Below are 15,062 nucleotides of genomic sequence, written 5' to 3' on the forward strand. Positions count from 1 at the left end.
CAGCAACAGGACACCGGCACTTCTTCTCATTTCATTGCCCTTCACAGTGCACTGTCTCTCTCTACTCACACCATCTTTGGGTTGAAATACGTGGTATCGGAAAAGTGTTTGACAACCATCATTGATATTCCTCTGAAAAAACACAAATTAACAAACTTTAAGAGAGTTAGGCCTATATCCTCTCATTGGCCTCAATTTGACCTGAAAAATGCTTCAGGTGTTTGTAGCGATATACACAGTAGGCTACAAAATGAATTCTCTGAGCTTATGGGGAAACTATTCTAGGCTGACGGAGCTGCAGAGGCTCCTGTATGTTCAGGTGTTTTAGCTGCAGAGTGGTGAAATCAGGGCAATGAGCCCCAGGGTATAGGCCTCCGGGTTACTGCAAATGTTCCACAGTGTGGCTTTATTTTTCCCTGAGCTGACATGTTTGTGAAGTGACGTGCCGTCAGATATCAGCAAACATCTGTACCGCATGACTTGACGTCTGTTCCTTCTTTTTATCTGTGTTTGACTGTTCCCCCAATGCTGCGTTTAATTATCGAGTCAGCGTCAACTAAAGTGAGATGCATTTATCCTTTTCTGTGGACAGAAGGCCAGCATGAATATTCATAAACTTATGATTTGTGCATCATCAGTGGTACTAATTTTTCCTTTTCTATCCTCCCCGCTGCGTATCCTGGTTACATGGAAATACAACAGTGCTGCTCTCTTCGTGTGCTCTGATTTAGTGGTGAACAAGAGATGACACAGGAGCGTTTAATGCGTTTCCCTTGTCCCCATTGTGTTCTTGTTAACTTGTAATCAGCTTGCCGGAATATCAATTAAAGTTGATTATTTATGATGCGCTTAATTAAGTTCAGCTAGATTGGGCTTGATGTTGTGGAACTGGAAAGAGGAGCACTCACCGCCTCCTCACAGTGGCACATTAATCATTCCCACTCTCCTCTCCTTTTCTCCATGTGCAAGATAGCAAATGATAGCAGGAAGGAGGCAACAGTGCACTGCTGGCACGCAAACCTTCCCACCACTGCTGCTGCTGCTGCTGCTGTGTGTGGTGTAGTGAAGGTGAGGCCAGGTGAGAAGTTCAGCCATGCCCCGAGGTCTCTGGAATAACTGGGCTTTTTAATTCCATCTGAATCCCTCTCTTAGGCCAGACTTGTGGTTGGCAGGGTGGAAAGGGCAGGGAGCTCCTGCTGCACTCTCTGAAGTATGAAATGAATTCACTGGTGTGGCTGCTTTCTTGAAGAATGTGCAGATGTAGCCACAGTGGGAGCCCCACTTTGTGCGCTGCACTGTTGCTCTATCCCCCCCAAAGAGGATTTTTGTTTTGGAAAATCCTGAAATTCCCCTTCAGTGTCTGAATTGTGGGGTAGGAGGAGAGGAGGGGTGGGGAGATACCATACTGACACATCTGTGGTGCACTCCTGCAGCTGTTCCACTCCCAGCTATTACATAAAGAATCAAGTTTTAATGTGACTAAAAGGATCACCTTGGCTCTTCAAATGCAGCAGAGATTTGAGACATAACTGCAACATCCCAGCAATGGGATGTAAATACTGTATATCCCCCACTCCACCCATATATATATATATATACACAGTGCTTAACAAATTTATCAGACCACCACCCAAAGTTAGGTTTATGCCACAGCTGCCCTAAATTAACAGCATTGGTAATTACCAAAATCATTTTTTTATGTTTCTGCAATGGTTAATACCGTGGTTCTCAAATGGTATGCCATGGCACACTGGTGTGCCTTGAAAATTCGTCTGACTTTACGTAAGTACTACAACTATGCAACAACTCAAGAGACTATAACCAATGTCCTTACTGCATGCAAGCTACATGTTGGCATTACATCATATAGCATTAACGCTCACTGTCCATCTGTTATCTGTTAAATATGCAAATGTAAATTTACATGTAAAAATATGACATCTCATTCTTTTACTTCGAAAATTGGAGGTATGGTGCCTCTAACAGCTGTGAGCCACATAGTTTTGTCTCCATGTTAGCACAAGTCAGACCATAAAAATTCATAAATGGATGTGGAGAATATTAATGAAACACACTCCTCTTTGTAAAACAAGCTAACAAGTTTCAGGAGTGAGAAAAGTGAAAGAAAATTAAGAATATCCTCTGGTGGGACACTCCTGGTGTCTTGTCATCCTTTGTGCAACCTCTTCCCTTGTTATTTGTCCATCTTAATAGGAGCGTCAGAGAGAAAATAGAACAGGGTGACTGGGGATAAATCTGGGTAGCTGCAGTGCCTCACTGTCAGGATGCTACAAAAGGAAACTCTGTAATCAAACTGATGTAGCTGGCACTTGCTCACATTGCATGCTGTTGGGACTGTTGCTACTTGTTACACATGCTAAAGAGGCTATTTTGCAAGGTCATTAATATGGTGTGCTTTGAGATGTCAGCTTGCTTAAAAAGTTTGAAAACCATTGTGTTAATACACCAATATTTAGAAGCTCTTTAACCAAAATTATATTTTTAATGCTAAAATATGATTATTATTGTAATCCACGAGCTTTCAAATTTACTGATTTAGAAAAAAACTGAAAAAAATAGTAAAGCACATTATTATTTCTTGCTTAATATGTCAAATTATAGTTATTTACTTGAATTCTTGAAGAGAAAAATTAGTTTTAGTGGTTGAAAGTTATGCTTGATTCATTTCTGACTTCTCAGAGAAGCCCAGTGAGCCGGCTCAAATTTGGGTATAAAAAGGTGAATTCAGTTTGAAATTCCTCATTCCTGTTCAAAATGGTAAAATGTGGAGAGCTCACAGAAAATGAAAGAGTCTGCATTAAAACAATTCATGATGCTGGATGATCTCTGAAACAGGTATGGCAGTCGGTCTAATAAATTTGTTAAGCACTGTATATATATGTATATATATATATATATATATATATATATATATATATATATATATATATATATATATATATTTTAGGGCTGTTAACATTAACGTGTTAATACTTGTGATTAATCTTGAAACCTTAACGCAATAAAAAGATAATAATGCAATTTAATCAGATTACTAAGTTTGACCACGGCTTGCTCCTGTAGTCTTCCAGCGTGAATGTTTATGTGCCTGGGAGTGAAGAGGTGAGAGGGTCAGACACAGCCAGCAGTGATCAGTGAGAAGACAGACCCAAGTCTGCCTAATGGCAATTTTCTTTTTCAAAAGCTGTTGAATGTTAGTTAAGATAAACCCAAAATTGTGGGTACATGCTGCAGTGATGACCTGTCTTTACACCAAAGCACAAAGAGTCTTAAGTTGCCTTCAGGCAAAGCACATCTTTGCTAATGTTAGCAAAGATGCTAACAACAACACAGGATCAAGCCATGGTCGTACCACTCTGTTCAGCTGCTTCAGGACAGTTTTCTTCTTCACCTGCTCAGATAAATGCTGAAAAGTGCTCCAAAACTTTGAGCAAGTCCTGTTTGTTAACAATATTAATCCAGTGTAGAAATCCACGGTGGAATTGACAGAATTGAAATTAATTAGTGAACTTTAAGAGCTGAAGATGGAAAATATGATGCATTCAGGTAACCTCAGTAAAAGACACTTTTTGACTTGTTGATGCTGAAGACCGTGAGTTGAAACGTGTCTGTTGTGGCAACTGCCTTGTCTAAATAAAACTGCTCAAAGGGACATTTTTGAGTCTTGACTTCCCAGTTTTAGCAGATTCCATGTCTGTCATCAGGCAAATCCATCTTGACCAAACAGATCTGAACAATCAGCATCGCTTGAGGAGAGCAACTCAGTATCTACAGGCAGAGTTTAGTTGTACTGGAAGCCAATAACAATGGTTGCCGCCGGTGTAGTGATTAGCTTGGATGTAGCTTTAGTATAGCGGCAGTTTTATCAGAACTTGGACACATCACAAGCAGCCATACTGGAAGCTTTTCTTGGCAGAGAAAATGTTTTTGCACTTCTCCCAACAAGCCTTGGCATGAGTTTTATCCACCTATAAACTGGACACCTGTTGCACAGGTGGCATCCTATCACAGTACCACGCTGGAATTCACTGAGCTCCTGAGCGCGACCCTTTCTTTCACAACTGTTCTTAGAAACAGTCTGCATGCCTAGGTGCTTGATTTTATACACCTGTGGACATGGAAGTGATTGGAACACCTGATTTCAATTATTTGGATGGCTGAGTGAATACTTTTGGCAATATAGCGTATGAAACTGTCTATCTGGCATGTCAGGCTACTCAGACACATCAACATCATGGAATACCTGGTTCAGCAGCCCTAATTTTCTACCACAGTTCAGGTTTTGTGTATGAAAGTGCCTTATCTAGATCCTGTAGCTGCACTGCTGTGTCTTTGAATCTATTTAAAACTTTTTACTGTGACAATTATCTTCCAGGTTTCGACGTCTCAAGCCACAGCAGCGAGGACCAGGAGAGATGGGGAGGAAGGAGGCTACTGCAGGAAACGTACAACAGCAGCCTGGAGGAAATGGGGAGTGAAGGATCTAAGAACTGCACTGCTCCAGGTAAGACGGAAACAAGATGAAAGAAAGAGGACACCCAAGTGTTCCCCCCTTGCTCCCTCCCTCCCTTCCCCGTCTCTCCCTCCAGAACAGAGAGAGGGGAAAAAAGTGGGAAGCAAATCATCACCCGAGACGTTCCATCTTTCTACCCTTTCTGTTTCTCTCCTCGATGTGGGTTAACCCAGTTTGTGAGGTCAGGTGATTTCCCATGAGCACATAAGGTGATATTCTTGCTGCATTAGCAGTTTTTTAATCTTTATTCTCTTTCACTTTTTTATTCTTGGATCCTCCAGGTTGTTCGTAGTTTTCCTCCTCTCTGTCTCGAAACAACTCTTTTCATCCCTTCTGTTCCCTTCCTCTGTGTTTCCCTCACGTTTTTCCCCATGGTGGCCGCATCTCAGGAAAAAAAAAATCCCTGTTTCCATGGCGACCTTTTATCTTATAATCAACCGGCTTCTGTTTGAGGCACTGAAGGATAGCGTGAGAGGATGCTGGAGGCATTTTGTGCAGTTTCTTGTTTGTAAAGTTTAAACTGCTCGCTCCAGTTGAACAGATGAAGGGGTTGAGTCAGTCACATGAGGGCGACCTTTTAGATAATCCTGATTATTTTCATGATCAATTAATGTGATATCTGCGAGGTACTGATATACATAAAAAAACAGACTAATGCTGTAATAGAGTTTTATTGAGCATAAATGTTGTTCAGTGTATTTTTCCTTCTATGTACTCTCCTTCTGCATCAACACAACTCTGCATTCAGGTCTTCCACTGATCAAAGCAGTGCAGTAGGTCTTTTTCAGACAGTTGTCTCAGAACCTCTGTGGTTCCTGTCTTAACTTCTGACACTATCTCCCTTTGAGCACAGATTTGATGTTGAGGGGAAAAGGAGAAAGTCACACAGTGCTAAATCAGGTGAAAAGGGAGGGTGATCAAGAACTGTGATTTGTTTCTGTGTCAGAAACTGCTTTACTACTAGGGCAGTGTGAGCCGGCACATTGTCTTGATGAAAAGTGAAATCATGTTTTCACAGTTGTGGTTTCTGTCTTCAGATCTTTTTCTCACAGTTTTTCTTGAGCCTGTTTGTTAGAGTGTTTAGAACCTGTCGACCTTTCTGGAACCCTGAAATGATCCTCTTAGTGTCAAAGAAAAGAATCAACGTGGCCTTGAATTTGGAGTTGCTTTGTGGTGCTTTCTTCATCCTTGATGATGATGGTGTTTTCTGATGCATTGACTGCTGTTTTGTCTTGGGATCATATTGGAAGAGGCAAGTTTTATCGCATGTAATTCCACCTTCTAAAATATTTGCATTCCTTTTGATTTGGTCCAAAATATCTCCACAAGTTTGCTTGTGTTTTTTCTTTTTGATCAGGAGTCAGAAGTTTTGGGACTCTGGCACACACTCCAAATTTTCATGCAAAATTTGCCAAACTGTCTCTTTATCAGTGCAAACCATTTCTGCTATTATTCTTACAGCGAGTCATTGATCATGTCAAACGATTTGTTCGATTTGTTGAATGTTTTCAGAAGTTTTTTTTAAATGTATGGGCGCCCAGAACAAAATCTTTTGTGCCATTTAACACTTAGAGCTCATGTGGCACTGATCCGTGCCGCAGGCACACCCCTTTATAAATTGCTTGGTAACGTTTGAACTGTAAGTCGCAGGCACTAACTTGTTTTTTTCCTATGAAATATCTCCGTTGTGCCTTTCTAATCATGTCTTCCATGCATTTGTAGCTCTTATAGAACGTTTTCTAGTGATCCTGGAACTTGCCTGACTATCCGGGGTCTCTGAAGACGGCGTTGTCATATACAACAATAAGTGATACGGTTTATATAAATGTTGCTAACTTTTAAACTATAAGTTGTAGACACTTCCCCTTTTTCTCCTGAAAGCCGACATTCTTGACGTTCGTTTCTCCGTAGCTCTAAAGGACACCTGCGGTGAGCCCAAAACTTCAGTGACTTTTCAGGGTCTTTAGAGATTAAATCTATTGTGTTTACTCTGATAATAACTGTCTTTTTATCCATTTTTAATCCATTTTCGATCATGTACTTTGGCTTTCTTCAGTGGGCAGTGCCATGTTTGTTGACATGCAATGCATTCTGGGAGAAGCTGTTGACCAAAAGCAAGCTGCTGTGTCTCTACTGCTTAAAGGAATGGCACAAATGAATCCAACCGCAAAAACATGCATGGACTTTGTCTTTGTATATTTTAAAAACCGTTAGTCACAGATTGTTTATTTTTTCACTGTTTTGTCTCCAAGAGATGGGAGAACAAGTCTTAGTCACTATTGTTTACTGCGTGTTATCAATAGGAATCTGTGGGTTTCAAATTCTGATTTGTTTTTTCCTTTTGTCTTTAGAAAAAATTCAAGTGACATTACTGTCAATACTGTATTAGATACATTCTTAAATCTCATGTTGTCCTGATGAGGGTTTATAGAGCTTGACTGTGCACCACAGGGTTGATGTTTTACAAGCTTTTTAAGACAAAAAGTCCAGGCGAGACATGACGGTGAAAAAAAATAGCTGTAAGCTCTAAGGGTTAAACACACATGCATGTGACATGCACCTCTGTTAATGGAGGGAAAGATTTGGCTGCTGTTAATGCATTGCTCAACTTTTAAGCTAATCATTTTCCAATGCCCTAGCAAGAAAACACATGCACTTCAATCAGTAGCTAGCAGCTAACTAAAGACATCACTTATGGAAACTTAGAGCAGTTGTGCATGAATACTCAGCCTTTATAAATATCACTGTGTGACTGTGAGCCACATGGCTCACAGTACTATTTGATAGCCATACCTCGAATTTGACTACAATCAATGTTAATCTAGTGAGCTTATCTTTTAGACTGTAGAAAACAAGTGTAAGTCTTAATTGAAGAAGATGATGCAGGATGTAGAGATGTGACTCTTCTGCAGATCACAGTGACATTTTTCTTTAAAGCTGCTTCAACAGGAGGCGATTGGCCTCTCTCGTGGCGTCCTCTCGTGAGCTCATTAAGCAAAACGGCCGTCATCAATCTCCTTCCTCACCCTCCCAAGGTCGTCGCTGTCATCTATATAGGGAGTCGAGGCCAAAGTTCAACTTATTTTCTCTTCCTGCTTATTATACAGTCGCTGCTCTTACCTCCTCTCGAGCTAAATTTAAAGCTCGTACCCTCGGTGGCTGCAGCCCTTGCGTCCCTCCTGAGGACTGAAAGGTTTTTGCCAGAAAAAGGTCTATATTTTCCAAAAGTCTCATCCCACTCTGGTGATTTCTACTCCCGTCCCCGGTATGAGAGATATAAAGCATATAGGAGATAGTGAGTCACTCTTGAAATGACCTTTGAAAGAGAGAATCTGCGATTTAAAAAGGGTGATGGATGTGTGAAGGAAGGCTGTTGAAGCAGTGCACATGGCCTGTAAGGTGTGAGCAGGTGCATTTTGTAGGTTATGTTAAAGGCTGCAAGCTATATTTCTTTTTTTTAATCACAGATTTGTTTGTCCTGTGAAGTGGGTTGATAGCAGAACTTTTCCTCACAGTTAAAGGTGTAGATGTTATCTTTCACCAACTGCCTGAGGGTCTGATTTTAACGCCTCCAGCCAGAGGCATCACGGTTTTACTGTCCATCTCTCTCAGCTGTTTATGACCTCAAGAGTGATGTCTGCACTACTCACGTGTGTCATTTAACATGTTTAAAAGTTTTTGTGTGCATAAAAGCGGTTTACATATTGTGAAGTTTTAGAGAAATATCTTTAAAGGAAGCCAGTAGAGTATTGTGAAAGAAAATCAAACAGCTATGGTGTAGTGCAGGGTAAACTGAGTACAACCACTTGTTAGTCTCCATAGTCTAATGCCCCATTTACACAGGATAGGGACCTCTGGTAATTTGTGACTTACCCCTGATGTCAGTGTTTGGTGGGGTGCATTCTCACGGGATGAGTAAAGGCTGTAATGCACTCAGGTTTACAGGCATTTATGAAGGAAAACATGGGGGTGGTGCATGGCTCTAGCAATGAAAATGCAAATTCAATTTATTTCTTTAGTTCATACAACAAATAGCAATATTGTGCACATCACCCTCTGCAGGGGAAGTTTCAAATAATAGTTATGTATAATCATAGTTTCCAGTGGACAACATACACTTCTTATTTCTTCTAACTAGGGATGGGTACCGAATTCGGCACTTTTATAGGCACCGACCCAATTGTTTCGGTACCTAAACGCATCCTTGTAACTGCAAGAGAGTGGAAGAGTAGTTAATTTTCCATGCCAGTCACGAACGCAGCATTGCACACACGAGTAATGACGTTGGTACCAGTGAACTGAATCAACAAAACAAGCATGGCTGATCGGCTTCCACTGTTTTCTGCTCGTTAGCCTCCCTCCCTCGCTCTCTCTCGTACCGAATCCTCACTTTAAACATTGTGATTTGCCTGTTTATCATGTGGATTTGCACCATGGAAATATACTAGATAAAGGAACACGTTTGTTCACTCAGTCACCTATCAGACACTGGATTAAGACACGGTACGGACTGCCAAGCATGACTGCGTCCTAAAAGTTGATCTCCATCTCTCTAACTTGGCGCAGCTGGTGCCGTATGAAGCACAGAGTGACTTTGAAGGAGTGTCAGAGCCACAGGCTCATCCTCGCTGCTTATTTCATTGCAGAATGAATCAATGTGCCACTTTCTGTTCACTTTTTGCAGTAAATACAAATATAACGTAACGGACCCTGTGCGTGACGTTTATGCTTCTGCATGGACGGTGACATGATTGATTGATGAGTGAGGAACAGACTCTGCTCTTACCAGGGAAAGATGACGTGTTAGTTTTGTTGGAAAAAGAACTGCATGAGGAAAGAAGATGTGCAATACACGTAGTTCATGGTAGAGGAAGTTGTTTGTTTTCTTTCATTTGTAATACTTTAATCGGTAAAATTTTATACCTTTATTTATTTATTTAGTTATTTTAACTCCATACTCTGTTGTTCATTTTATTTAAACTTATTCTCCCTCCATGGATCCCAACACACATTTTTCCAAGAGGGGAAATAGGAGGTAGTGGGCTGGGTTTTAATTTGTGCAATATAAAGAAAAAACACTGGGTGCTTATGGTAGTTTAGGTTTTCCATGTTGGAGTAATTTTTTCAAAACACTTTTTTTAAACACTGATATTTGGTAGGGTTTTGATATTAAAAATTCAGAAGTTTTGAGGTTATATAACATTTATTATTGCATATTATTCACACTCAAAAGTACCGAAAATGGGTACCGTTGTGTACCGTATCTGTTCAAATGTGAAAGGTACCCATCCCTACTTCTACCCAATCCATTATGAATTGTGGTCACTTAAGTCACCTGTAGATGTCTGCAGCTGATCAGGCAGAGGAAAGTCGAGCATCACTCCCATTAATGTATGAGGGAGGGAGATGTCTCATGTTAAAAAGAAATCCTCTCAAAAGACTGGCTCATTTGCAAAAACAATCTAATTGCCATTTTTTTCCCAAATATTGCAATTGTGATTTGATATGTGATTATTCTTGGGTTAATCTTTTTCAACAAATTCAAGCAATAAATAATTCCATAAATAAGACCATGGGTATTGAAAACAATGAAATTATTTCTGAAGCAATTGATCCACCGTAGCATGAATCTGAATATGAGGGTGTAACAAGCTTTAAGCTATAAAGGAGGTGGCTGGGGTGGAGGATGTGAGGCTGGCTACCAGCTGATCAGAGCTGGGGTATGACTTTTGTGAAGTAGCGCTAGGCTTCATCAGTTTTAGATAAAACTGAAACAATTTTGAGGAAATATTTCAAGTAGCCTTTTATGAAATTAAAGGTGCTGGAAAAAGATATAAAAATATACTAAGTGGTTGGCCAGTAATATGGGTCTCACAATCCCTCTGCTTTGCAGTTGGACACAAGATGCATTTTCTGTGGGGTCCCTGCTCTATCCTCTCTCTCGGTGGTGGGTTTTTCTCTCACTTAGTCTTTTATGTAGAATCAGTGAAAAAAATTCATTGTGTACATGTGACGAAATAAAGAACAGCTCGCAACTGTGATTCGGCTCCCATTGTTTGTGTTAAAGAGCCGGTCAAAAGATTCAGATCATTCTTGAACGTCACAACTCGAATGCTGAGTGGCACATTTTAAATCATAAATTGGGTTATGCATGAAATGTATGGCTAAGTAATACTGATATAAGATCAGGCCCTTGTAGGAGGAAGAGCAGAGGTGTTGTGCATAAGAAGAGAGCAGCGGGGCACACACGAGTTAAAATAAATTAAGTAAAATAAAGTCATTTTTACTCATAACCTGAAATTAACTGAAAGAGAAACATTGTTTATAATCTACATTTGTCAAAAGTTTGTTTAAAATTTCCTGTGCACCCTCTATTTTTTTATTTTGACCAGAAATAGCTGCACAGATTGTAGCGAAACTCATTTACCACCCAAAGATGTCAATTAGCATTGGATCAGTATCACCTGTGGACCTCTGTATGTTGCTGAAATATGGTCGGTAATCTGCCCGGGAATTTTTTTTTTTTTAAACAAATTAAGTGTTTGGTAGGGAGGGCTGAATGGTGCCGCAGGGGTTAGCACTGTCTCACAGCAAGAAGATCTCTGGTTCTCCCTGTGCATGGGTGGGTCATCTCCCGTTAGTCAGACTTCATCCCACAGACAAACATGCTCCTTATAGGTGAAGTGGTGACTTGAGAGCGTACCTGGTTGTTTGTCTCCATATATCAGGCCTGCAACTGACTGGTGGCCAGTCCACGGTGTACCCGGTCTCTCACCCAGTGACAGCTGGGAGGGGCTCCAACCCCCCACGACCCTGAATGGGATAAGTGGTGTAGAACAGTGGTTCTTAACTGGTCTGGCCTCAGGACCCACCAGTCTTATGAAAGATCGCAACCCAATTTTCCAAAAAAAGCCAACAATGCATGTTTAGTTAATTGAATATGTCGCAGTTTAGAGCATGATCGAACCAAAACACCTGATATCGAGAAGAAAAGGGACAAAACTGACAACTTTATACCCTCTTTCCCCATCTTATGTGTCAATTTTTTGCTAATTTTCCCACTGAAAGCTGCTCCGCATCCCACTTTTGGGTCCCAACCCACCAGTTCAGAACCACTGGTGTAGAAAATGGATGGATAAAGTTATTTGGTAGGCATGCACCAAAAAGAAGGATATGGCAATATATCCTCATGTACTTGTTGACGCATTTATCAGTCCAGATGTTAAAGAATACTTTTAAATACATATCCACTATGGTGCAGTTACCAATAAAGCCAACAGATGGCAGCAGATGCTAAACTGCATGATATAGCAGAGGCTTCAGACAAAACAAACTGTTGGTAATATGGATGAGAAAGTCTATGTGCTACCAGCAAGACAGAAAGCAAATATACTAGGTTATTATGGGTATCTGCAAACACCAGGTAGTTGACATCAGTCATAAAAGAATGCAAGCTATGCCAAAACACAGTAAAGTGCCGCAACGCGAGTCTACATCTACAAATGACAGGACACCAGGCTAAATAGCAGTTAGCATCATCAGCTAGGCTGTTGACTTTCCCTCGACTTCTAAACAGGATCAGAAGTGAAGCAGCACTGTTTGCTTTCTGTGTATGGATGTGAGCCGTACATTATAACGAAGGCTTCAGGCAGCTGCTTAAAGAGTGTGAGTCACTCTGTTTAATCTGCACTCCTCAGTTCATTACAGAAACTTTAGAGCCTGTGCTTTTGCAGATTTAAAGTGAACAGACATTCTTTCAAACAAGTGAAACCAGGTTATTATTGTATGCGAAACAACAGCAGGAGGACAAAAGAGACAGGTTTCTAAAATGAAATAATACAATACATGATGACATGAATGTTAGTGTTTAAAGTTGTAGGATCATTATAACCATGATTTTGCTCTCTCATTGTAGGGAATACTGTGTAATGCATGTTTGCTATCTGAAATCAGCATGTGTTGCAAGATGACACACTGTATATTGTGGCCTCTGTATTGTGATACCTGGGCAGAAAATACTCAGCCCTGGTATTTGGTGCCTTTTTTCAAGGATTTTTTTCACTGATTAGTGTCAAATATTTCCAGAGTCATGTTATATTTAGGGTGGATTTGCAGATTCATCCCAGTAGGGTAAAAGAGGTCTAATCACAGGTGAAGACGAGCTACAAGGAGCTAAATGCAGTGATTGTGTTTGTAGATAATTAATGATCACAGACAAATGAAATATAATGATCATAATGTCATCCCTGTTTAAGGCTATTCCGAGCTAAAATAACAGTGGATAAATGAACAGGCTATCATGGCTTTTTTAGCCTTTTAGAAAAAAGGACAACCTAACTACCCATGAGAACATGCATCAGGTACAAACCACAGGAAGTGAGGCCCTGCCCCAGATGTCAGACTTTGTTTTCCTGTCTGATAAAAGTGTTTTCTACATGCCCCTGCCAGCAAACAGCCAAACATCCTTTGTGGCTTGCAGAAAAAGACCACTATAGATTCACAAGAAGTGGTTACCACAGTTCTAACTGTCATACCTCTTGTCTTGTGAAACAATCGGCTTATTTGAAAAAGTCTTAAAAACAAAGTACTAAGGACTAGGGGTGCACCAACTGCAACTCTCTGGCCGATCACCTATCTCTAAAAAGCCTGACCTGCCGATACCGATTTTGGCCGATACCAATTTTTTTATAACTGACAGCATACACCTTCAATGTTCCAATCTTATTTTATTGAATAACATTGAACAATACCCTCGAAACAATACAAACTTGTTCTTTTAACTGCACATGAGGTAGTTCTCTCAGATATAAATGAAAAGTTTAAAGCACTGCTGTCCAAACTATTAAATTATATCAGTTCCTTTAGTCTTTCATTTTTCACATTTTAGTAGGTAGAGGCATATGAAACCGATCTTATCCACCGATCCTATTTACAACATCGGCTGATCGCTGATCTCCTAAAATTAAGGAAATTGGTGCCGATACCGATTTTGGCCGATCGATCGGTCCACCCCTACTAAGGACTGAAGTTTGTTGATTTGTTCATTCTCAAAATTGAATTGTGTGTTTTTATGGACTAAAGTTTAAGGCCTGAATTATATTTAATGATACACTATATGGACTAAAGTATTCGGCCACAACTGTTAATTATTGAATTCAGGTGTTTCTATCAGCCCCTTTATCACAGGTGTATAAAATCAAGCACCTAGCCATGCAGTCTCCATTTACAAACATTTGTTTGTGATACAAGATGGGTCGTTCTGAAAAGCTCAGTGGCTTCAAACATGGCACTGTAATGGATGCCATCTTTGCAACAGGACAGTTGTGAAATTTCAGCCCTGCTGGATTTCCACCGTAAGTGATATTTTAAATTTTAAGACTTAGTAAAATCACAGAGCAGGGTCAATGACTGCTAAGGCACATGGTGCATGAAAGTCAGCAACGCTCTGCAGATTCCATAGCTGAGCAGCTGCATGGAAGCCTCACATCACCAAAGCCAGTGTGAAGCATTGGATAGAGTGGTATACAGTACACCGACACTAGACTGGAGCAGTGAAAATGTTTTCTGTGGAGTGTGGCAGTCAGATGGATGAGGCTGGGTTTGGCTGATGCCAGGAGAGCGTTACCTCCCTGACTGCATTGTGTCGACTGTGAAGTTTGGTGGAGGAGTGTTAATGGTTTGGGAATGTTTTTCAGGATTTGGGTTAATCTCCAATCTCCAGTGAAGGCTAATCTGAATGCTTCAGCATACCAAGACATTTTTGGACAATGTTATGCTTCCAACTTTGTGGCAACCGTTTTGGAAAAACCCTTTTCCCAACATGACTGTGCCCCAGTGCAAGAAACAAGGATAATAAAGACATGGTTTGACGAGCCCTGACCTCAACCCCATTGAGCACCTTTGGGATGAAGTGGAACAGAGATTGCCAGCCAGGCTCTCTTGTACGACTTCAGTGCCTGGTCTCATAAATGATCTACAGACTGAATGGGCACAAATTCTCACAGAAACAGTCCAGAACCCTGTGGAAAGTCTTCCAAGAAGAGTGGAGATTGTCACAGCTGCAAAAGAGGCCAACTCTACATTAAAGTATATTTATTTGAATACAATGTCATTACAGTCCCTGTTGAAGTAATGGTCAGGTGGCCCAATACTTTTGTCCATATAGTGAAGGTTTGATATCTGTTTGGGCTCAAATTAATTTGCAAATATCATGCATCCCTATTTTGAACCTTTTTTTTTCCAGAGAGAGGTAGAAGCAAAGATATAATCAAAATGTTCTTGTCTGCCAAAAGACGTAATAAAACACTACAACATCAAAAAATGTACCAATAAACATAGACGGCACCGACAGTGTCATTCCCACTGTCGCTTTTTCACTTATTTGACAGAAAATAAATAGTTATTTATACCTGTTTTCTTTTAATCTAATAAAATGCTGCTTTGCATGAAGAATCTTTACCGGACTCCATCTCTTAATCCAAAGGATGGTGTACATATTTCGGGTGAAAAAATATTTTTAATTGGACTA

General features: G+C 40.4%; 1 protein-coding gene across 1 annotated transcript in view; it reads left to right on the forward strand.

Annotated features, from left to right (window-relative positions):
• The window catches only part of LOC121507948 (sodium/potassium/calcium exchanger 3-like), a 113,275-nt gene that overhangs the window by 6,323 nt on the left and 91,890 nt on the right, over positions 1-15,062 (forward strand). Inside the window, exon 2 of the mRNA XM_041784358.1 lies at positions 4,397-4,525. Coding sequence (XP_041640292.1) covers positions 4,397-4,525 — 129 coding nt within the window. The remainder of the gene's footprint in view (positions 1-4,396; positions 4,526-15,062) is intronic.

Source organism: Cheilinus undulatus, linkage group 4 (genome assembly GCF_018320785.1).
Source record: "Cheilinus undulatus linkage group 4, ASM1832078v1, whole genome shotgun sequence".
In the NCBI taxonomy this organism is placed as follows: domain Eukaryota; kingdom Metazoa; phylum Chordata; class Actinopteri; order Labriformes; family Labridae; genus Cheilinus; species Cheilinus undulatus.